Here is a 23,750-nt window from a genome sequence, read left to right as displayed (position 1 = left end):
CGTCTTCATTTGTCTCAAGGTGTTTTCGGATTTCCTCTTTGATTTCTTTGTTGACCCATTGGTTATTTAGTTTCCATGTGGTTGTGTTTATTCCAATTTTTTTTTCTTCTTATAACTGATTTCTAGTTTCATACTATTGTGGTCAGAAAAGATGTTGGGGGGATGCATGGGTGGCTTAGTTGGTTGAGCATTCAACTTCAATAAATTACTTTTTTTTTAGAGGTTTTTTTTTTTAGGTTTTTATTAATTTTTGAGTCAGAGAGACACAGAGCATGAGCAGGGGAGGGGCAGAGATAGGGACACAGAATCTGAAGCGGGCTCCAGGCTCTGAGCTGTCAGCACAGAGCCCGACATGGGGCTCGAACTCACGGAGTGTGAGATCAGGACCTAAGCTGAAGTTGGACACTTAACCGACCACCCAGGCGCCCCGAGCACTCAACTTCAGCTCAGGTCCTGGTCTCACAGCTCATGGGTTCGAGCCCTGCATTGGGGATTCTGTATCTCCCTCCCTCTTCTCTGCCCCTCCCCTGCTCATGCTGTCTCCGAAAAATAAACCAAAACAAAGAGAGAGAGAGAGAGAGAGAGAGAGAGAGAGAAAAGAACAAATGTTGGATATGATTTCAGTTTTCTTAAATTTATTGAGACTTGTTTTATGGCGCAAAATGTGATGTATCCTGAAGATTGTTCCATGCCTCTGAAATGAATGTGTATTCTGCTGGCTGTGGATGGAATGTTCTGTATACGTCTGTTAAGTCCATCTGGTCTAATGTGTCACTCAAAGCCACTGTTTACTCTCTCTTTTTATGTCTGGATAATCTGTTGATTTAGGTGGTGTTTTAAAGTTCTTTACTGTTATTTTATTGTTCATTTCTCCTTTTATGTCTGTTAATACCTGCTTTATGTATTGAGGTTGTCCAATGTTCGGTGCATAGGTGTTTATAACTGTTATGTCCTCTTGTTGGATTGATCCCCTTATCATTATATAATGCCCTTCTTTGTCTTGTTAGTCTATTTTTTTTTTTTTAAGAAGTATTGCTATTGCAGTTTTTTTTTTCACTTCCATTTGCCTGGAGTATCTTTTTCATTCCCTTAACTTTGTGTGTGTCATTACATCTGAAGTGAGTCTTCTGTAGGCAGCATAAAAGATGGATCTTTTTGGGGGGTGACTGGGTAGCTCAGTCGGTTAAGCATCTGACTTCAGCTCAGGTCATGACTTGATGGTTTATGAGTTCCAGCCCCAGGTCGAGCTCTGTGCTGACATCTCAGAGCCTGGAGCCTGCTTCGGATTCTGTGGCTCCTCCTCTCTCTGCCCCTCCCATGCTCATGCTCTGTCTCTGAATAATAAATCAGTGTTAAAAAAATTTTTTTTAAGATTTTTTTTTTAAATCAATTCATTCACCCTATATCTTTTTTTTTTTTTTAATTTTTTTTTTCAACGTTTATTTATTTTTTGGGACAGAGAGAGGCAGAGCATGAATGGGGGAGGGGCAGAGAGAGAGGGAGACACAGAATCAGAAACAGGCTCCTGGCTCTGAGCCATCAGCCCAGAGCCTGACGCGGGGCTCGAACTCACGGACCGTGAGATCATGACCACCTGGCTGAAGTCGGACGCTTAACCGACTGCGCCACCCAGGCGCCCCACACCCTATATCTTTTTAAAAAATGTTTGTTTCTTTATTTTGGGAGAGAGAAAGAGACAGAGAATCCCAAGGAGGCTCCACTCTGTCAGCACAGAACCTGACATAGGGCTCAATTTCATGAACTGTGAGATTACGACCTGAGCCAAAATCAAGAGTTGGAAGCTTAACAGACTGAGTCCCACAGGCACCCCTCCTATGTCTTTTGATTAGAACATTTAGTCCATTTACATTTACGTAATTATTGATAAGTACTTATTGCCATCTTGTTAATTGTTTTCTGATTGTTTTTAGAATTCTTCTCGTTCCTTCTTTTTTTGCTTTCTTTGTAATTTGATGACTTTCTTTAGTATTATGCTTGAATTCCTTTTTTTTGTGTGTATGTTATAGGTTTTTGATTTGTGATTACCATGAGGTTCACATATGCATCCTGTCTATATAGCAGTCTATATTAAATTGGTGATCTCTTAAGTTCAAACCAAAGTTTGAACAGTCTAAAACTCCACATCTTATGTATATGACATCATATTTTACATTTTTTTAAATGTTTGAGAGAGTGTGAGTAGGGGAGAGGACTACAGGGAGGGAGGGAAGGATGGGTGCCGGGGGCAGCAGGGGTGGAGGGAGAGAAAGAATCTTAAACAGGCTTCATGCTGTCAGCACAGAGCCCAACACAGGGTTCAGTCTTACAAATGTGAGATCATGAACTATGCCAAAATCCAGAGTTGGATGCTTAACCAGGTGCCACCATTTTACATCTTTTTATTTTGTGTGTCCCTTAACTAATTTTTTTTTTTATATATAGTTGATTTTCCTACTTTGTCTTTTAACCTCTGTACTAGCTTTATAAGTGACTGATCTCCTGTCTTTACTACAGGTTTGCTTTTACCATTGAAGTTTTTCCTTTAATAATTTTCTTCTAATTATGGGCTGGCTTTTCTTTTCCACGTAAAGAAGTCCCTTGAGGGGCACCTACATGGTTGAGTCAGTTGAGCGTCCTCCTTCTGCTCAGGTCATGATTTCACAGTTTGTGAGATTGAGCCCTGCATCGGGCTCACTGTGTCAGCACAAAGCCCGCTTCGGATCCTCGGTCCCCCACTGTCTGCCTCTCCCCCACTGGCTCTGTCTCTCTTAAAAGTGAATAAGCATTAAAAAAAAAAAAAAAAAAGTCCCTTGAACGTTTCTTATAAAACTGATTTAGTGTTGATGAACTCCTTTAACTTCTGTCTAGAAAACTCTGTCTCTCCTTCCATTCTGAATAACTTGCCAGGTAGAGTGTTCTTGGTTGTAGGGTTTTTTCCTTTTAGCACTTAGAATATATCTTGGAACCACTCCCTCTGACATACAGAGTTGCTGCTGAAAAACTCAGCTGACAGCCATATTATGGGGTTTCCCTTGATTGTAACTTTTTGCTTTTCTCTTGCTGATTTTAAAATTCTCTTTTTATCATTAACCTTTGACATTTTAATTACTGTATGTCTAGACATGGACTTCCTTGGGCTCATCTTATCTAGGGCTGTCTGTGCATCTTGCGCCTGGATGTGTTTCCTTCCGCACCTTAGCAAAGTTTTCAGCTGTTATTTCGTCAAGTTTTCTGCGCTTCTCTCTCTGGGACCCGTATCATGTGGATGTTAGGGTACCTGATGTTTCCCAAAGGTCCCTTCACCTATCCTCGTTGTTTTTTATTCTTTTTTCTATGTAGCTTGGATGCTTTCCATTACCCTGCCTTCCCCATCACCGATGTCTTGTACATCCTTCAGTCTGCGTTTGAGTCCTTCTAGTAGACTTTTCATTTCAGTTATTGTATTCTTTGCTTTTGGTTGGTTTTTACATTTTCTGTCTTTGTTAAAATTCTCCTGGAGGTCGCCCAAACCTGATGAGCATCTTTATGACCATTACTTGAAACTCTTTACCAGGGAGACTGCTAATCTCCATTCCATTGAGTTCTTTTTCTAAGGTTTTATCTTGTTCTCTCATTTGGAATATATTCCTCTGCCTCATTTTGTCTGACTCTCCGTGTTTGTTTCTATGTATTTACGTAAGTCAGCTACATCTCCTGGTCTTGAAAGCAGCGGCTTGACGTAGGTATATCGTGGGGCGCGGCAATGCAATGGCCCGCGGTCACAAGAACCAGGAGCTCCAGGGGTGTCTCCTGTGTGGGTCTGCATATGCCTTCTTGTTGTGACTGGGCCTGCCTGCCCCTCCCCAGGAGTCAATTTGGAGGGGCTCTGCCCCCTGCATGTGGCAGGGTGGTACTTGCGGGGGGTCGGGGGCACCTGCTGGGGTGGGTGGGGTGAATGGTGTTAGCAAAGTAGATAGAGAGTGTCACAAGTGGCTCCCACCAGCATCCTGCCAGCTGGGCTGCAACTAAACTGGCATCTACTGGCACTTTGATTCCTAGAGACAACTCCAGATCCTTGGTCTTCCTGCACATGCCCTAAAATTAAGAACTCTCTCGTGCGTCACCCAGGTGCTTTCCAGCTGCTGCCTGCGTGCTGGGCCTCAGACAGTAATACGGCACCATGGCCCTGGAAGAACGGAGTCTGCTTCCTATAGCCCTCTGGCTCTCTTCGAGTTGAGCTGCACTGATGTTCCGAGCCAGCCGGGGGGTGGGGGGTGGGGGGCTCATCTTCCCAGTGCCGGTCCCCAGGAGTTCCTCACGTGGGGCTTGATTCCCTTGCTCCTCAGGGATCCCCTCTGTGCCTGTGATCTCCCCTCCTGCTTCTGGGCCGCTGCACTGGGGGTCTGGTTCCCAGCCTTGTCTCTGTCCCTCTCACCCTTCTTGCTGTGACATTTTCTTAAGTATTTGGCTGCGGACAATCCGCTCTGCCAGGCTTCGGGTCATTTTCCGAGTGTTTCATCGTATGTAGTTGTTGTCCCAGTGTGTGCATGGGAGGAGGTGAGCTCACGATCCTCCTCCTACATCATCTTCTGACTGTTGTAAAAGCCTGGCTACTCAGGAGGTCAGGCTGTTGTCGGCTGCTATTACTGATGGAGTAGCTCAAGTGAGACCCTCTGGTGCTAGAACAACATGCATCAGTATGCACGAATGGGTTTTTCTTGTCATTTTTACAAAACACGGACTCAGGCCATACCTTGCTCTGCAGATAGTTTCCCCACCCTAACAACCTAACAACACATCACGGATATCCCCAAGGATAACAGGTGCAAGTCTGACTTTGGAGAGTGGGGAGAGCAATGGGGAAGGTTATGCTGGCCCCCTGGGAAAGTACAGAGGAGACAAACAGGACGGTCTTTCCACGGGGAGCGGAGGAGAGGAGGACAATGCTCGTGACTCTCCGAGGCATCACGTGAGGCCCTGGGAAGAGTCACTAGTGACCCTACTTAAATTTATGCCTTTCCCCAAGGAGACCTGCTTTCCTTCCTGTTAAGAATAAAGCAGAAAAGAAACTGCACTAACGTCTTAATTGAGCTCTCTTCACCTTGTCTCTACCCAGAATAAAACAATTTCTCTTGCTTTCATGTATATGATGACTTTTGTTCAGGTGAAGTTCAAAATGCACGTCTTCTACTAATACTGCTATGCTCACAGACCCTGATCTCATTTCCTGAATCCCAAAGCATTCATAGCTATGTTCTATCTATATACATATACACATATATATGTATATATACATATATATACACACACATGTATGTATAGATGGAGCACTGGGCACTGAATCATACAACAAACATTCAGAAAAGTATGTAAAACATCTGTACTGTTTAATGAATAACTATAAACAGCTGTGCATGCAGATGCCGAATAGGAAATAGAGCATTGCCTGCCCCGTGTGCCCTTCCTGATAGAGATTCCCTCCTTCCCTCTCAGAACTTTGGGGTTATTATTTCCTGGATTTATCTGAGCCTGAGTTTTCACACAAAAATTTAGTCTTTGAAGTCTATATAGTTTTTTCTGTTTTCTAAGGTAGTTTACGGATTTCATGGGCCACTAATGCTTCTTGCTTTGTATTCCTTCTGGCTTAAGGACGTCGGTAGTTCTTTTAGCAAAGGTTTATTAGTACTCAGTTGGCTGTCTTGGTAGCTCTGAAAAATACCTTCATGTTGCCCTCACTCTTGAATGGTAATTATCAGGATACAGGGCATCTAGAGTTGCAGCTGTGTGTTTTAAGCGTTTTCAAGAGATCCCTTAGTCTTTACGTTGCTCTTGTTATAGAGGGGAATGCTAGTATGGTCTGTCAATCCTTTACAGAATCCTTTATAGGGAACCTATCTTTCCATTTTTATAATTTTCCCTTTACTCTGGTATTCTGCCTGTAAGAGTCTATATGTGCATCTATACTGCTGTTTATTGCTGGAGGACCTTTGCCTCTTCAATGGTGGGAGATTTTCAATCATCAACATTTAAAAAAAAATTTTTTTAGTGTTTATTTTTGAGAGAGAGAGCATGATCAGGGGAGGGGCAGAGAGAGAGAGGGAGACACAGCATCCAAAGCAAGCTCCATGCTCCGAGCTGGTAGCACAGAGCCTGATGTGGGGCTTGAACACACAAACCGCGAGATCATGACCTGAGCCGAAGTTGGACGCTTAACCAACTGAGCCACTCAGGCGCCCCCAGCCATCATCATTTCAGATATTTTACGCTGGAGCTTTTCATTTTGTATTTTTATTTTTCACCCTTTTTGTACTTTCATCTTGTCTTGCAGTTTGAAAGCAAATTCCCCAACAAGGTCTTCATATCCGCAAATTCTTTCCCTAATGGTATCCATTCCAGAACTTCCCACTTAATAAGCTTTAAAAAATTTTTTTCAAGATTTTTCCAACTGTATTTCCAGGATTTCTAATTGGCCCTCCCATTCCCACATGTGCTTAATTGTGAAAAGGACAGTTCTTTTTTAAATGCATGTACCCATTGGGTTCTCGCTTAAAAAAATTTTTTTTTTCAAAGCTATTTTCAGATTCATTGGGTGAATCCTTTTGCTTTTACATTTGTCAGATTTTCCTCAAGTGCTCTAAAAAAAATTTTTTTTAAGTAGGCTCTGTGCCCAGTGTGGGGCTTAAACTCACAACCCTGTGATCAAGACCTGAGCTAGGAGGCGGACTCCTTGATTTCAGCTCAGGTCTTGATCTCACAGTCCGTGGGTTCAAGCCATGTGTCATGCACCACAGTGTCAGCAGAGTCTGCCTGGGATTCTCACATTTATTTCTGTATTTACCTCTCTGTATATATTTTTAAAAATGATTTTATATTGATAACTCTGGTTCCCATGAGACAATTTTGGAAGGGTCTGTGTATATTTCTACTTGGTCAAGTGGTGGTTATAAGCTGTACACCTTTCTTATTTAAATGTCATTAATGTGTTACAGTTTTTGTCGATACCATGAATGAGATTACCTATCTGTCCCCATCTCCCACCACGCATTTCCAACTGTTCTTTCTAGAATAAAGTGGTTAGGTACTAAATACAAAACTCAGTGACCTTAAAATTGGAGTCTTTGTTTAGATGTACAGCCATATTTGTGAATGGAGATAATGAGTATAAATTGTGGTAAAGAGGTAAAATCATTTGGTGACATGTGTGGCATTTAGTGACTTACGTTTTTCTCACTAAATGTGTTGCCAAACCATCCTTGCATTATTGGGATAAACTATTCAATTGTAACATTCGTCCAGTAAATATCTGGAAGCGACTTGCTAATTTTTTAAAGAATTTACCTATGACTCTGAGGGGAAGAGGAGGGAAAGGTGTACCATCTTTCTCCAGTTTCTTCAGGAAATTAATTGGAGCATTTCTATTTGTTGACCTCCGTGGATTAACATTAGAATTGTATTCTTGGGACACCTGGGTAGCTCGGCCAGTGAAGCTTCCGACTCTTGATTTGTGAGCTTGACCCACACATCAGGCTCTGTGCTGACAGTGCAGAGCCTGCCTGGGATTCTCTCTCTGTCCCTCCCCAGCTTGTGCTGTCTTCCTTAAAAATAAGTAGTTTTAGAAAATTAAAAAAAAAGAACTATGGTCTTGAAATTCATGTAGAACTTGGCTTTAAAACCATCTGAATGTAACTCCTGTTTTACCTGAGAGCTGTTTCAGTGCTCTGGGACTTTGTGAATCTTGTATTGCTTCTTGAAACAATTTTAGGCTGTTTACATTCTTCAAGGCAGTCACCCATTTGCCCTAGTTTACAAATGTATCTTCTCAGTTGGGGGGTCTTTCTCCCTTTCAGTATTTTCTCTGGTATTGTCTTTGTTCTTACTTCCCTCCTTTATTAAGCAGGCCAGGAGTTTATGTCCTTGATCTCTTCAGTGAATCAACATCTGTTTTTTCTTCTTTTATATTTTGCTCAGTTGGCTTTTATCTTTATTTTGTTCCTATTTTATTGGTATTCAAAACTTTTTTGAGACGAACAGTGCATGCATTTTCAGTCTTCCCTGTGGTTTGAGGGCAAGTGTTTTTCTTTTCAAAATATAGTTACAGCATAAATAGTTTACTGCTGTTCTCACCAACTCATGAACTCGTTCTTTCTTTGTGACCAGGTATGAAATCAAGTTTGTAAAGCTTCTGAGAAACAGAAGGATAAACAGTGTCTGTTATCTGCTGCAGTAGGACAGAGTCGTGTATCTCTGAAATCAAGCTGGTTGGGATTAGCTTGATATCTGTCCTTGATTTTTTTGTTTTAATCAGGTAATCTGGGTAGGAACCTTTGGTTGATATGTGGAGGTACCGTCCCGTTTCCTAATTAAACCCCCAGGACTCTCCCGTCCAGTTGTAAACCAACTATCATTCCACACCGCTCCTCTTAATGCTCGTTGATACTTCTGTGTATGTGCAGCCCCAGCAAGCACATCTTTGGCACTTTTGATTGTAAATTGTACTGTGAGATTAATTATTTCTTGCAGTAACTCTTCCATTCTGGGGGGGGGTAATTTTTGGGTAACCTTTCTTTCCTCATGCAATACCCATTGGTTTTAGGCTTATTTCCTGTAGACAAGCAGTTAGATTTTTTTTTTTTTCTTTTATAATAGGAGGATTGAGCCCATTCACTGAATCAAATATGTTCTACCCTTCCCTTTTGAATCCTATACATTTTTACTCTTGGTCATGTTTCTGTTTCATTTTTCTAATGATCCTAATTAATTCTGATATTTCAAGGTAAAAAGAATTGAACACCCCTCTTACAAGATGTTTTATGTGCCTACTGAACCCCCAGGCATCAAAGTCAAAACTTTTCAGGACACCTTTTTTTTTTTGGTTTTGTTTTAATGTTTGCTTATTTTTGAGAGAGAGAGTGTGTGTGAGCAGCAGAGGGGCAGAGAGAGGAGATACAGAATCCGAAGCAGGGTCCAAGCTGTCAGCACAGAGGCTGTGGGGCTCGAACTCACGAACCGTGAGATCATGACTTGAGCCGAAGTTGGACGCTCAACTGACTGAGCCACCCAGACTTGATTTTACCTCTCAGCTCCAGGGTTTTCATATGTTTATTTTCAATTCCAGACTGGCACAAAATTTTTCATAGTGTTATTTGATTCAGGGACCCTGGTACTTAAAGAGACTTACACTCTAAAGTGTAACTGTGTTGTGGAATTAATTCCTTTTCTTCATCTATCTATCTAGAACATCGATTCAGGTGCTCTCCTGAGGTTTCTAAGACCTTGCATATCCACAAATACATTTCTGTTGCCTTGACGTGCTGGTGGCCGTTTGCTCAGTTCTTCAGTCCTCCTAGTGCCGAAGACAAGTCTGATGTTAGCTTTATTTGATTTTCTTAGTAGATAACTTGGTATGTTGGGAAGTCTTTTTATTCTTCCTTGGAATTCACACATCTTATAGGCAAACTTCGGATATCATGGGTGTGGCTCCAGGCCACCACAATGAAGCAAATATTGCACTAAAGCAAATCACATTATTTTTTTGGTTTCCCGGTACGTATAAAAGTTATGCTTGTAGTCTAGTAAGGGTGTGATAACGCGTATGCATCTTAATGGGGTTTTTTGGCCACAAAATTTTTAAATTATCTGAGATTTCAGTGACTCACAGTCTTCTGGCTGGTGGAGGGTCTTGCCCGGATGCCGGCAGCTGCTGGCCGAGGGGGGTGGTGGTGGCTGGGGCAGTTTCCGAAGACAGCGATGAAGTCTGCTGCCCTGACGGACTCTGCGTTTCACTGGATCACGTGGAGGCCACCGTAGGGTCATCAGCTGGCTTGATTTCAGTGTTGTCTCAGGGAGAGAGACAGAAGGTGGCCGACAGGTGGAGTAACAAGGACGCACACAACCTTGCCGTCCTTCTAAGCGTGTGGTTCAGGCGGCTCCGAAACAACTAAAATAGTAACATCAAAGATCCCCATCAAAGAAGTTTGAAATACGAGCCAAAACGTGGCAGAGACAGGAAGTGAGCAAATGCCTCTTGGAAAAATGGTGCCACTAGCCTTGCCTGACACAGGGTTGCCACAAACCTTCGACTGGTTAAAAAAAACAAAAATGCGGTATCTGCAAAGCACAATAAAACAAGGTGTGCCTGTGCTAGAACCCAGCACAGTGTGCTTTCGATTTGTCCCTTTGGGAATCAAGGAAACCTTCTCAAGCAGCAAAGAAGAGAAAGTTCCGTCTGTTCACTTTCATTGATAGCTGCCTACCCATCTGTTCCGCTTTGTTCCTGGGGACATGCTTGCATGTAGGTGTTTTGCATCCGTTCTCTGAGGCTGTCATGGTGGCATTGTTATGGATTGCGAGACTTTTCTTTAAATTGTTTTTTTGTTTTTGAGACCGTGTGGGGGGGGGGGGGAGAATTTTATGCAGGAGCTCAGCATGGGGCCTGAGGCAGGGCTCGATCCCACAACCCTGGGATCATAACCTGAGCTGAAATCAAGAGTCGGACGTCCAACCGACTGAGCCCCCCAGGCGCACTTGGATTGTGAGACATTTCCTCCGTGTTATATCTCCGGTCACTAACGCAGATCTCTGTTATATGCTGAATATCTAAATTCAGGAAATGAGGTTTTAATTTCAAATTCCAGGAAGTCTTTTTCAGCGCTCTATTTAGATATCCTCGAACGCTCTTAGGACTCGGATGTTGGGCTCTTCTTTGGATACTTCCGATGGCCCTACTTGAACTGCCAGCCACCTGTACCATGTGTCCACCTGGGTCCGTCTTCCTCTTACTGCCGGGCAGTGGCTTTGTCTTTTTCACTTCACACTCATGGTTTTGTCGTTCAAATCGCATCCAGCTGTTGGGCCTTCCTGATAGGCACAGAAGTCTCTGCTCTTTGGGGGTCAGACTGGCACACGTTAGCTGTTGAGGCCCAAGGAGGGCCTTCCCAAGTGTAAGGAAATCTTGCCCATCCTCAGACACCGTGACTGGCTTAGCTGCAGGGTGCAGCTCCCGGTCCGGGGTCTCTTGCGTGTGTGCTGAGCTCTTCCGCATAGAGATCCACACCTCTCTTCCTGCCAAGCCCTCGCTGGGAACCATGGCCTCCTGGTCGTTCCAGCCCAACACCTGAACCCCTACCCAGCCCCATCCACCCCAGGATCAGTAATCAGAGACCCCAGGTCCTGCCAGCCTGCCCACCGATGGCGACTAGGAGGAATACTCAAGCTTTCATACTTGCTCCTGTCCTATTCGGAATCTCACGAGTTTAAATCATTTGAGTGGAAGCCCTTCTCAGTTAGTGGCACAATGGATAGGATACATCAACTGAAAAGAAACTACTTTGAGAGAACAATTCAACATGCATCCAAAATGTGTTTTTTTTTTCCCCTTTCTGATCTGGTATTCCATTATTAAATGTCTAGCCCCAGGAAATAATTTGTAATCAAAAAAGGTTATATGAAGACCTTCATTATTTATAACGTAAAAAGCTGCAAACAACCTCATTGTCCATCAGTGGGAGAATGGCTAAGCGAATGAGAAACCCATACCTGATCAAACAGGCATTAATGGCTTTGAAAATCCTAACAACATTGAAAAATGCTCCTGTGAAGTCGATAAAGGGCATGTGTTCATGCGTATTACATGAATCCAACGATGGCTATATCAAATCTGCCAAAATGCTACCTGTGGTTATGGACAGGTTGCTTAATGGAATTTTTCCAACCTCCCTTCCTTTGTTTTACTACTTTTCAAGTGTAATAAAAGAGTGTTGAAAACACATCTTATAAACCATATATATAGCTAACAGGGCAAAGGACTGAGGATTGATCAAGCAATTGTGATGTGTAAATGGCTTCTTCAGAAGAAGCTTCAAGTGCTCACCGACTATTTTCTGGAGCTTTAAACTCCATCAAGCCCTCACCGGATCAATCACTGGCTCAGAGAAGTCTTCTGCAAAGCTACTTACCAGAGTCTCTCCCTGGCAGGACAGAGGATACGGTGATAAATAGAACAAGGTTTGACCTTGAACAATGAGAAAGCCCAGGTCTACCAAACAACCCAGCTCAGCTCCCCAGAGACTCCTTGTCACCGTGTGATTCCGCATCACCGAATGGCACCTGTGAGCGCCTCAGAACCAGGTGACAGATGTGGAATTCAATAAAAGCTCAAAAACCAGCAGCTAAAATGAGGTTTGCACATACTCTGACAACTTCTCTGCCAAAACTCCTTCAGAGAGCAGATCTCTGCAAGTTAACGTTCCCCTTGGTGCCCCACACGATGCCCTCGCTCCCCACCGCATCCCTAACAGCACCCATGTGGGAGGCTTCCCCCATAGAGAAAGTAAATCTAGAGGAGGGCATTTTCTTTTAAATGTACGAAGTTTCTCTGCTGTTGGTATTACCAAATTATTTATAATGTTTCCAAGTTGTTTATAACACCTTTGCGGAGCATGATCTAGACCAACGTGGCCCTACCATCATCTGAAGCCCAGTTTATCACATTGTTTGTCCATGAAATGTCTGCAGATGGCCTTTTATGCTCATGTGTTCCCCAGGCAACAGAATCCCAGATCCTTCTGTGGGCTGGGGAAGGTAAGCCTGACTAAGCCAGGGGTCTTCATGCTTATGTATTCCAGGTTTTATATTTCTACCATCCTGCTTCAATAAACTGACCCCGTATCTGGCAATAAGTCCTAAGAAAATAACACTGAATTAAAGGAGGAAAAGCAGAGGCACATAAAGAATTTCATGAAAGCCTTACTTGCAAGTGGACTCCATGTAAACGACCAATTTGGTAATCTATGGTCCATCCATTCAGTGGAAAAATGCTGTTAAAGATTAGGTAATAGTATGAAAAGTGTTTAGAATTTCGCTCAGAGCCGTTCTCAACAAGGACAGTTTTGCCAACCCGGGGACATGTTGGGTGGTTACACAAGGGGCAGGGATGCTGCAGAACTTTCTAAATGCAGAGGACAATTTCCTCCACAAACCTCTGGCCCCAAAGTTAAGAAACCTGCTTTAAAAAAGAAATACACATGGACGCACGGATTTGTAGTAGTATCATTTACATAAAGGCGGCATTGACCTAGGAAGTGAAGGAGTCAAACAGACCAAATGCCAACATTATCTAGTCCTCTTCCCCCAGATTATAAAACTAGTTTCCACAATCTGGGCTCTGTGTGTGTTTAGGTAAACAAAATCATGTATTCTGGCTGAGGTCTTTTAATGGACTTAAAGAACTCAGTCTTATTGGTGATAAATTGACAAGTGCGTAATTCATTCTAAAAGAAGAGCCATTTAATTAAGTCTTGGGTATTCTCAACAAGGACCTATGACCAACTCAGGTGCCCTTTCGGGACCCAGCCTTGCAATGACAGTAACAATCACGAAAGGTGATTTTCTGATCCATAATCGAAGGGTCAAGCGAAAACGACAGTTGGTGTCAATGTTTACTTTGACAGAGTCTGAAGCACTGCCATTTAACTTTGTTTGAAAATGGGAAACTTTGCACCATCCATCGCCTTACCCTTTCCAGGCACAATTCTGTCATCGTGAGCTTATTTTACACCAATACAAGTGATGTCTTTGGCTGTCAGGGAGGTTCTCTGGCCCCCAACTACTGTGCCTGTTCAGTGTCCGCTTCCTGCTTTTAGTGCTTCCTGTCTGTCTTTCCTTATGTTTGCATCCTGTTCCATTTCCATGTTTATAAAATGCTCTGAAGTGGAAAATTATCAAGGTTGCAGAAACTGAATGTTAAGGCAGACAGCTATGCAGAAAAGCCTAACGTTCTCTCCTCTGAGTCGCGTTCATGAATTTTTACTGCATGGACTATGGCTACAGCTGTTAAAAGGCATCTCCACCCCTGCCATCCTCCCTTCCCCATTGGATGGTTCTCAGCTTTATTCTGGAAGTTGCCTAATAAGCAACTTCCAAAACAACAAATGAGAGGCTGTGATTTCTGTACCCAGAGAACAACCAGGATGAGAAATCAAGATGAAAATCCTGGGGCGATGACCAAGCCCACCTCAGCCTGCTGGGGTCCAGAACCAGGGTTGTTCTAGGCTATCCGAAGAGGAGTGGGGTGACCACACACTCAACCTGTTCATGCTGGGTTTTGTGGTAGGGAGAGGGAAAGATCTTGTGAGATTGGGTTGGCCACATCGTGGGTTCTCACAAAAACACATGCCAAGTGGCTTTCATTCTTTGGGAGAGGCTGTCAAGACGATTTTAAAGCTCCAAAATCACACATCCAGATATTCTCTAACCATCGAGGGAGACATAAACTATCACACACTGGTGCTGCATCCAGTGAGGCCAAGCCCTTCCCACCAAACCTCCCTAAACTGGTTCATCAAAGGAGAGGCTAAGGATCTTCAAGGTCTTGGCAAAAGGACCAGGAAGGCAGGCTCCTCCAGCAGCAAAGAGAATGACAAAAGTAGTGCCTATCACTGTGAACTCGTCTCCCCAGCACTGGCCACAACAAGGCCTCGGTGGATGCTGTCAGACCTTCTGAAGGGACTCCCAAGGACCCAACAGGTGGGGAAAGGCCCCCAGAAAGGATGAGCTTCTCTAGAAGAGCATGGTCTTGCCTGACTCTACTGGCTGAAACATAACTATAAGGAACTTCCAACGAGCTTCACCCTTTCCAACTACAAGATCTACTCAAAGAACCGTACTGCATTCTCCAAGAGGGAGGGAAGGTTGCTGGAAGGAAAAACCTGGGGTGGCTGCGGGATTCTTGTGTGATGGGCGTGTCTGGCTGGATAATGCCCAACGGGTTTAAGTCCATCTACCAGCCGTACGCACAGGCCATTTCCACCCCACCCGGTGTTCACTCACCAGGACTGGCTGCATCTCACAGAACACCAGGAGGGAAGCCAGCTCGATATCTTCACTGTACCCGTTCTTCAGAGGAACAGATCTGAATCCTGTGGAATGGAAAGATCATGCAAAGGGAGGCCATTCATATCAGACCTTGGCGTTCTCGGGCGTAGCCAGGGCTAGGGTATCCAAGTAGCAGACAGGGGAGTGTCCCAAGCTGGGGGCTGACTTTATGGAAACCAGAGGTCCCATCCTGATGGTTAGGGACATGGGCTCAGGAACGCAGCCCTCACAGACAGGCCCGCACAGAGAAGGGGGTTAAAGATTCATGCAGAAATGAAAATGAATCACTCAAGAGAAATCAAAACCTCCAGAACATCACACACTGAATGTAGAGTGACTGCAGCGATGCTTCACGTTCTTGAATACTCCTGAGGCCAAAAGACTCAAAGGAGTAAAGCTTCCTTCACAACCCCTCCCTTCATGTCTGCTGCTAGGAGGGGGAGGGGGCAGTGTTTTATCTTTAAAGATTTCCAATAGGAGGAAATCTGTCCCTTGGCGATCCCGAGCAGTATTGATCCTCTGAAAGCCTTTATTTATAATTAGGACAGTCATTTAAATGTTTCTTATTATTTAGGGGATGGTTGAGGTAGAGCTTTTTCCCCCATTAGGTAATGTTTAAGACAACACATCTCAAAGGCTGATCTGTTGGCTTGTTTTAGTAAGAACAAATACATACTAAAAATTAAACTCTCATTCCTACCCCCGGCATAACCCCTTATTCTAGAAGGCGCACTTTTTTTTTTTAAAAAAAAATTTTTTTCAACGTTTATTTATTTTTGGGACAGAGAGAGACAGAGCATGAACGGGGGAGAGGCAGAGAGGGAGGGAGACACAGAATCTGAAACAGGCTCCAGGCTCTGAGCCGTCAGCCAGAGCCTGACGCGGGGCTCGAACTCACGGACCGCGAGATCGTGACCTGGCTGAAGTCGGACGCTTAACCGACTGCGCCACCCAGGCGCCCCAAAGGCGCACTTTTTTAAGTAGGTTTCATGCCCCATGTGGAGCCCAACGTGGGGCTTGAACTCAACCCTAAGATCAAGACCTGAGCTGAGATCGAGTCAGACACTTAACCAACTGAGCCACCCAGCTGCCCCCGGAAGAAACCACTCTGAATGGTATCTTCCCGACATAGTCTATGGTCTTGAGTTGCTTTAAAATCACTACTGATCATACCCTAACCTAAGCAGTTCCGAACGTTACAGTTTGCATTTACACTACCTTGGAGGTTCACAATGTGGTCCTGGTTTGCCTGGAAAGCTTTTATTTGCACTCTACCCCATTCTCCAGGACAAGCAATGCCTACATTGGGGCACTCCCTCTTCTTCCTCTTCCACCATTCAGGTTTTTGGCGTGTGTGATTATTATTATTTCTCTTGGAGAAAGTTTAAAGGTACCATAGGATTCCTCTCTCGCGCGCTTCCCACTGTTGATGAGGTCATGCAAGCCTATACCTTCCCTCTCCTTCGTCCCCCTAATTTTATCATCTTTACAGGACAAGCGTCTAAATAAAATAGATGACCCCTGCCTGAACAACGTGGGTTCGAGCTGCAAGGGTCCACTTATATGCAGGTTTTTTTCAAGATGTACAGTACTGTAAATGTATTTTCTTATAACTTTTTTAAAAATTTTTTTTAATGTTTGTTTTTGAGAGAGAGACAGAGTATGAGCGGGAGAGGGGCCGAGAGAGAGAGAAAGATAAAAAAATCTGAAGAGGCTCCAGGCTCTGAGCTGTCCACACAGAGCCCGACCCGGGGCTCGAACTCCCAAGCGGTGAGATTGTGACCTGAGCCAAAGTCCGATGCTTAACCGACTAAGCCACCCATGCTCCCCTCTTGTAACTCTCTTAACGGGGTCTTTTCTCTACCTTAAGAATACAGTATAAAATACAAAGTATGTGTTGACTTTGTTTTCAGTAAGGCTTCCAGTCAGCAATAGGCTATTATTAGTAGTTAGGTTTGGGGCATCAAAAGTCATATGTGGATTTTTGATTGCTTGACAGAACGACGTCCCCCACCCCCATGCTGTTCAACTGTATTTGTGTTGCATTTTGTAACCATAATTCTTGCACAGAGGGAGACTTGGTTACAGCAAAGCTAAAATCCTATTACAAGAGATACTTGTACACCCATCACCTACATCCTCCCGTTAACCTTTTACTCTTTTTGTTTTATCACACTTAGCCATCCCTGCATCAGGCGCGCACAGGTGTCATCTTACTTGGAAATATATATACAACTGTATACTTCCCCTGAATGCGTCCGCGTGTGTCTCATGGACTGGAGCTCGATACTGGTTTACAGTGCTCTTAGGATTTAAAATTTGTGCATTTCACTGTGGGTAAATTTTAAATGTCCAGTGCTCCCCTCCTTTTGACTGAACTTCCCTATCAGTTTTTTCAGTTTTTTTAAGCTTATTTATTTATTTGGAGAGGGAGAGGGAGCAGAGGAGAGGGAAAGAATCCCAAGCAGGTTCAGCTCTGTCAGGGTGGAGCCTGACGTGGGGCTCGAAATCACAAACCATGAGATCATGAACTGAGGCAAAACCAAGAGTCAGATGCCTGACTTCCTCTTCTGCAGGAAGATGCCAAATGAGCCACCCACACGTCCCTCTATCAGGGTTTTTGTTGGCTTAATTTGTCCTCTCATTTTCAAAAACCTCATGGGACATATAGTCCTCAAATGGCACATATTTGAACGCATCCATTTTTTTTTATAATTGAGTGACAGTTTGAATATAAAACTCTCAGGTGACACTTTTCCTTGCAGGATTTTGGGGACGTTGCTTTCCGTGAATAGTGAAGTGTTCTGACCTAGTCTCTCCTCCTAGGTGATGTGATTCTTTTGTTGTTGTTGTTGGTTTGCTGGTCTGTTTTTTTCCTGGCTACCCACAGAATTCCTACAGTCCAGCCTAGAGCCCCTCCAGCTTTAATGTTATGGGAATCTTATTAAATGCAGACTCTAACTGGAGGGCTGGGGTGGGGCCTGAAATAGAGCTGATCTGTGGACAATGTGGAAGAAATCTGTCTGGGTGTTGATCGACTGTTAGAACGTCCTGGACTGCTGAACGCTTCCTGGTATGGGGAAGGCTATCGGGTTGCCCCTGCACTCCAATGAGCGGGTGGTGCCATTCTGCTTCGAGTACATGTGCCTCCAGATTGGGAGAGGGCATGCCCTACGCCCACGCGCCCCCCCCCCTCCTTTCAATGCCCAGGTCTCATTTCCTGAGCAGCCTTCATGCATCTTGGGGTTAGGGTGGAAAGGTGTTACCCAGTTTCACCAAGAAACAGTGTGGTTCTGTTTTGTCCTTGTCAGCTTGGGCTGTTGCCATAGATACACAGGAAACCAGAGACATGATCTGAGGCAGGCTCAGAATTTTGGCTTATTAGGAGTAGGGGCGGCCTGCAGAGGAGGAAGGAAGTCACTCCTGAGTCTGCATCCCAGTTCTGGTCCTACAGGTGTGTGACCTTGAGCAAGTCAGTGAACAGCTCCGGGCCCTAAAGTGCTCATGCTTAAGAAGCAGAGATGATAAAACCTCTTTCACGGGACCGCTGCAAGGATTAGAGAGTTGAAGGCACAAAACACAAAAGATGTTATTTTCCTTCCTTCCTGTGCTCCATGTGGCTCAAAAGCTTAAGTGCATCCCTAATGACAACGGGCAGAGTCTATTTCTGAGTTCAGAAGGCCCCCAAAGCCTTATGCACAAAGGGATTGTTCACTTCATGCCTCCCTGGGACATGAATGTGCCAGAGGTCACTGGACGCCACACGGGAGCAGGGGAAGGCTCCCTTCTTTCATCATCCCTGACATCCTGCTCTTTGTGTTTTAAACCTCCAGGCTGGGGCGCCTGGGTGGCTCAGTCGGTTAAGCATCTGACTTCGGCTCAGGTCACGATCTCGCGGTCCGTGAGTTCGAGCCCTGCGTCGGGCTCTGTGCTGACAACTCAGAGCCTGGAGCCTGTTTCAGATTCTGTGTCTCCCTCTCTCTCTGACCTTCCCCCGTTCATGCTCTGTCTCTGTCTCAAAAATAAACAAACATTAAAAAAAAAAAAATTTAAACCTCTAGGCTAAGTCATAGAATGTTCTAGATTAATTGATACTATTTCCTGGCTGGGAAGGGAAGGTTCACTAACTCTGACCTCTCTCCATGACATCACACCCCTGTCTGTGCAGGATGGGTCCAGGGGGAGGTGGGTTAGGAACAAGCAAACGGTTACTGTAAAAAGAAGTCCATCCTAACCCTTACGTAAAAGGGCACGTTACAAAATTGCACCTTGACTGCCGGGTTTAAAGTAGTTTACAGTGTGGGCTCGCTAAGCAAGAGGGGCTGTCGAATATCAGATGCTAGGGATTTAGAGGAAACTATGAAGACGTGGTTTCTAAGTTCAGATTTGATCTACTCCTTTGCTTAGGAATTTGTTTCCTGGGTGATAAGATAGGCAGCCACGCTCAGTCCTTTCCAAGTGCCACCTGAGGAGCTGCCTGAACGTGCAACTTCGGGGCCCCACCCCAGGGGAGTCGGAGCACCCCAGGATGGGCCCAGGAACCTGCATTTTCCAACCATATGCCCAGCTGGGCAAGGGCACCACGCCGGAAATGATCCGATTTATGATGCTAAGAAAGGTAGAAACTGAGGGAATATCTGATATGTTTCAAGTTTGGAAACCTTGAAACCTTGGGATCCTTGGGGAACCGTGACCTCATGAGGACTCCAGAAGGATCTAGGGTCTTCTGTCTCATGCCTCAGAAATACCGAGGAAGGGGGAAAAGGGAATCCCACATGGAACCAGGGACTATTTGTCAAACATTACATCTCAAGTCCAGCAGGAGAGGAGAGAAACTGTCTACAAGAATAGCCACCTTTACAGAGCAGCATGAAACTCTGAACCCCCTCCCCGGGGGGGGGGGGGGGGCTGCTTTGGCGTGGTTGGGGGGGGGGGGGGGGGCGGTAATGGGACTCCATTTCCTAGTTCTTAAGAGCTGGTCACATGTCCCAGCTTGGCGTGGTCACAGGCAGACCCAATAAGACCCTTCAAGCAGCACGAAGGAGTTTGGCTAAGCGTAGAAGAAGGTGGTAGCAGTGGAAGAAGTCTGTCTCCTGGGGACTCTCTAGGCCTCAGGAAGAGGCAGAGCTGAGATCGTAGCTCACAGCTGCTCAGGGCCTTTTTCTTCCCCCCAGAGTGCAGTGCGAGCCTGGGGGAGGGCCGGAGCTGCCCTCACCCTAAGCCCCTAGCCTTTCGGAATGAAATCAAACTACACTACCAGATGGGCAATTCCCTAATAATCCAACTTTGCACAAAGGCCTGACCGTGAAGGAGCCCAGCCTCCACACCTTCCCTGGTCTCTGTGCAAAATGGAGGCTGTCCCCATGGTAACAGCCGCATGGTCAGCGGTCCGAGCCACCCAATCAGTTTTGCAACAATTTAATACAAACCAGGAGGCATGCTTTTTGGTTCTTTCTAAAGCCAGCAGCACAGACCAAAAACGATGCTATCCCAAACCGACCATCTCAACTAAAACATCTTCAGGGCGCCTGGGTGGCTCAGTCGGTTGAGCATATGACTTCGGCTCAGGACATGATCTCACGGTTCATGGGTTCAAGCCCCGCGTTGGGCTCTGTGTTCACAGCTCAGAGCCTGGAGCCTGCTTCGGATGCTGTGTCTCCCTCTCTCTCTGCCCCTCCCTGGCTCTCGCTCGCTCGCTCTCAAACGTTAAAAAAAAATTTTTTTTTTAAACATCTTACCTGATTTGATTCCTTTGATGGGGTAAGTGGCATGAGCGAGGAAGTTGGGATCACTGAACATATCTTCCTCGTAGACCACAAAGCGCAGAAACGCGAGGTTTGGGTCATAAATTTCAAAGGTCACCTTCTCCTGTGTCGGAGCCCAAACGGGGCTTAGGCCATTGTCATCTGGAAGGAGATCAAGGCTCAGCTGAGGCCCCATTCAACCTGCCCCCTCCTGGTAAAACTGCCTCTCTGTCAGCTCTGAATCTCCTTAGCACCCTGTAAACACATATCTATGCCAAGATCTAAAAAACACTTTCTTCCCGGAAGCAGTTCTGGTAAAGCTGCTCTCATAGGTCTGGTACTTGGAGAGCAGAGAGAAGAGACCACACCCCCTTGCTACAGCAACCATCTCAGCTCCCCCGGGTATGGAAGGGGCAGGACAGCAGGAACAGGTGCATGTGGAAGAGATCACAGAGGGAAGAGCCACACTCCGCATCTGGTGAGGGAGGGGGGTCTGGAGTCGTGTGAACCAGCCTCCTGGCTGTCACCCCCTGAGAAATGCCAATGTCACGGGTACACACATGAGTTCATCAGGCTGTCTTTTACCAGGGTCAGTGAGCCCAGGCCTTAGAAAATTGACAGTTCCTGGCTTCCACTGGAAGAGCAAGCAAGCATTTCTCTGGGCCTCCCTTCCCTCTGAAGGATAAAATCACCCATGTAAGGCTGCAGCCTCTGGGTTAGCCACACCCTCTGTGTCTCTGTCCCTTAGCCTTGGACACAAGCCTGACTGTGTAGATAACGTGGGCAGGGAGGGGGGGTATTGCCCAAAGGGGAGCACCCCAGCATCATTGCATAGGGGGCTGGCCCAAGACTCCCAACACAAAGAAACACGGCACTGGGTACCAGCCCACCTAGTTAATCACGGTGCCCTGTGTTTCCCCACCTCCCCGAGCTGAACTGTAGCGGGCACAGAGGCTGAAAGAGAAGATGTGGACAACAGGACACGTGATGCAACTTACTCACAACTGTGGTCTTAAACTTGTTGTTGTCATATTCAGCCCCGCAGATTTCCACCTCCACAAAGGGACATGCGATGCTTCGGCCAAGTTTGGGGAGATGGCGAGCCCCGAGGACCTAGGGCACCAAAGGTAAAAGCTGCAGTTCTTCCCGATCCATCCTGGGAAGCACGGACAAGTTTTATATGGGTGGCATCGCACGGGGCTCAGTCTGGGTTCTACGGTCAGACCAGATGAGGTCCAAGCCAGCCGCAGGTTCTTCACTGAAGCCCTAACAAGCCTCTGCGGTGGCCGGGGAGATGGGGCTGGAGAACAGGTGTTAAGGAGAAGCCAGGATCGGAGCCCCCAGGCCATCATTCTCATGAACCTCCTGAGCACAGAAACGCATCGTCCCTGTGCCCAGGGAGAACCTACAGAGACATCCCAGGAAAGGAGAGGGGAGAAAGTGGTATTCTTTAAAAAAAAAAAAAAAAAGACTTTTTCATTATATATACTTCATTTTTTTCTTTCTTATGAGACCACCTGCTGAGCCCAGTAAGAGATGGACCTCCTACCTCACCCCCAGGAGACCTGGGGTGGTGACCAAGTCCCCTCCCTACAACCTGTGGGTGTGCCGTAATTTAGATCCTGAAACAGTGACTGGGTGTTGGTGGTTTACACAAGATGACAGGTGTCACTGGGCAGAGGCCTAAGTTACCTTGACCGTCAGAGTCATCAGAATCTTCCGCTGGGATTCGGGCGGCATGGGGTCGTACTTCTCCGTCCTCATGCTCTCGGGCTGCAGGACGTAGCCTGTCCGCCCGTTGAGTGAGAACAAGGCTTGATTCATCTGCATGTACTTGTCTGGGAAAGCAAGGGAAGGGCCGCTGTGAGTGAGGCAGGACGAGGCCGCCTGTTGGGCCCGAGGCGCTGGGTGGGGCGTCATTTTAGCTGTCTCCAAAAATAATTTCAGGCAGTGGTTAAAATAAGCGTTTCAAAAAAAGTCCCGACTGGTGAACACCATCCTAAGTATGACAGTAAAACCTACTCAATGCTGAAGATTTATTAGAAAAGAATTGGGGTTAATTTTAAAATTTCACTTAGGGGGCACCTGGGTGGCTCAGTCAGTTAAGCGTCTGACTTCGGCTCAGGTCATGATCTCAAGGTCCATGAGTTCGAGCCCCGCGTCGGGCTCTGGGCTGATGGCTCAGAGCCTGGAGCCTGTTTCCGATTCTGTGTCTCCCTCTCTCTCTGCCCCTCCCCCATTCATGCTGTGTCTCTCTCTGTCTCAAAAATAAATAAACGTAAAAAAAAAAATTTAAAAAAATAAAATTTCACTTAAGACCTGTTGCAGAAAGAGAAATCGTTCTAACTCAAATGACAGGGGAAGATCCACACATGAAAGCCATCTGATAATGCGTACTATAAATACCTATGCCCTGTTGGAGAAACAGGGACAGTTCGCAAAAAGAAAACGCTTCGTAAAAACATGGTTCACGTTATGCCTAAGGGAAGCCCTAAGTACAACGTGAGCATCGTACTGGCGAAGATTGAAAAGTTGGATAAAACTGAGCTAAGTTTCACTGAAAAGGGGTATTCAAATGTTTTCTCAATTTGCGATCCCACCCAGTCCCTCTGGAGGGCGGCCTGGTGAGATGCCTGAGCTCAGGCGTTGCTGGACTTGGGTGTTCACTGGGTTTCCTCAGGAAAGGTCCACATGTCAATGCTGTAGGACCTAGCCTGTACTTCTGAGAATTCCGTGCCACCGAAGGGCTCCGCCACGTGGAAAGTGGTGCTCACGGAAGGTTACAGAAGTCAAGGCTGTCTGTAATAGCAAATGCGGGAGAGGACCTCAGTGCGCCTCCATGGGGGCACCAGTTGAGTAGATGAGGCATCCATTCAATGGAACCCCCCTACGCAGGCATAAAAACAACATAAAGGAGATTCCTGGTGAATAGCTCTGTCAATAAAAGAGCACAGCACTGTGATTTCTGCTACCATTTGTGGAAAAAAGTTGAGCATGTGGGTTTCTCTCAGCAGGGAGTATCTCTGTAAGAGTCTGAGCATGAAACGCTCAACGAAGGATGGGCCAGAGAAGAGTTCACTAAAGACAGCCACAGAGCACCTGTATGCAGCTGTGCCTGAAGCTGTCTCAACGCCTGGACCTTTTCGTTACATGAGC

General features: G+C 45.7%; 1 protein-coding gene across 1 annotated transcript in view; it reads right to left on the bottom strand.

Moving 5' to 3' along the window:
• Nucleotides 1-23,750, bottom strand: part of PLCG2 (phospholipase C gamma 2) — an 88,851-nt gene that overhangs the window by 11,024 nt on the left and 54,077 nt on the right. Inside the window, exons 24-27 of the mRNA XM_040443417.1 lie at nucleotides 22,287-22,432; nucleotides 21,593-21,707; nucleotides 20,589-20,756; nucleotides 14,806-14,894 (exon numbers count right to left, since the gene is read on the bottom strand). Coding sequence (XP_040299351.1) covers nucleotides 14,806-14,894; nucleotides 20,589-20,756; nucleotides 21,593-21,707; nucleotides 22,287-22,432 — 518 coding nt within the window. The remainder of the gene's footprint in view (nucleotides 1-14,805; nucleotides 14,895-20,588; nucleotides 20,757-21,592; nucleotides 21,708-22,286; nucleotides 22,433-23,750) is intronic.

This window comes from Herpailurus yagouaroundi, unplaced genomic scaffold, assembly GCF_014898765.1.
Source record: "Herpailurus yagouaroundi ecotype Mexico unplaced genomic scaffold, PumYag 190, whole genome shotgun sequence".
Lineage (NCBI taxonomy): Eukaryota > Metazoa > Chordata > Mammalia > Carnivora > Felidae > Herpailurus > Herpailurus yagouaroundi.
This window is presented reverse-complemented; position numbering and strand designations above follow the sequence as displayed.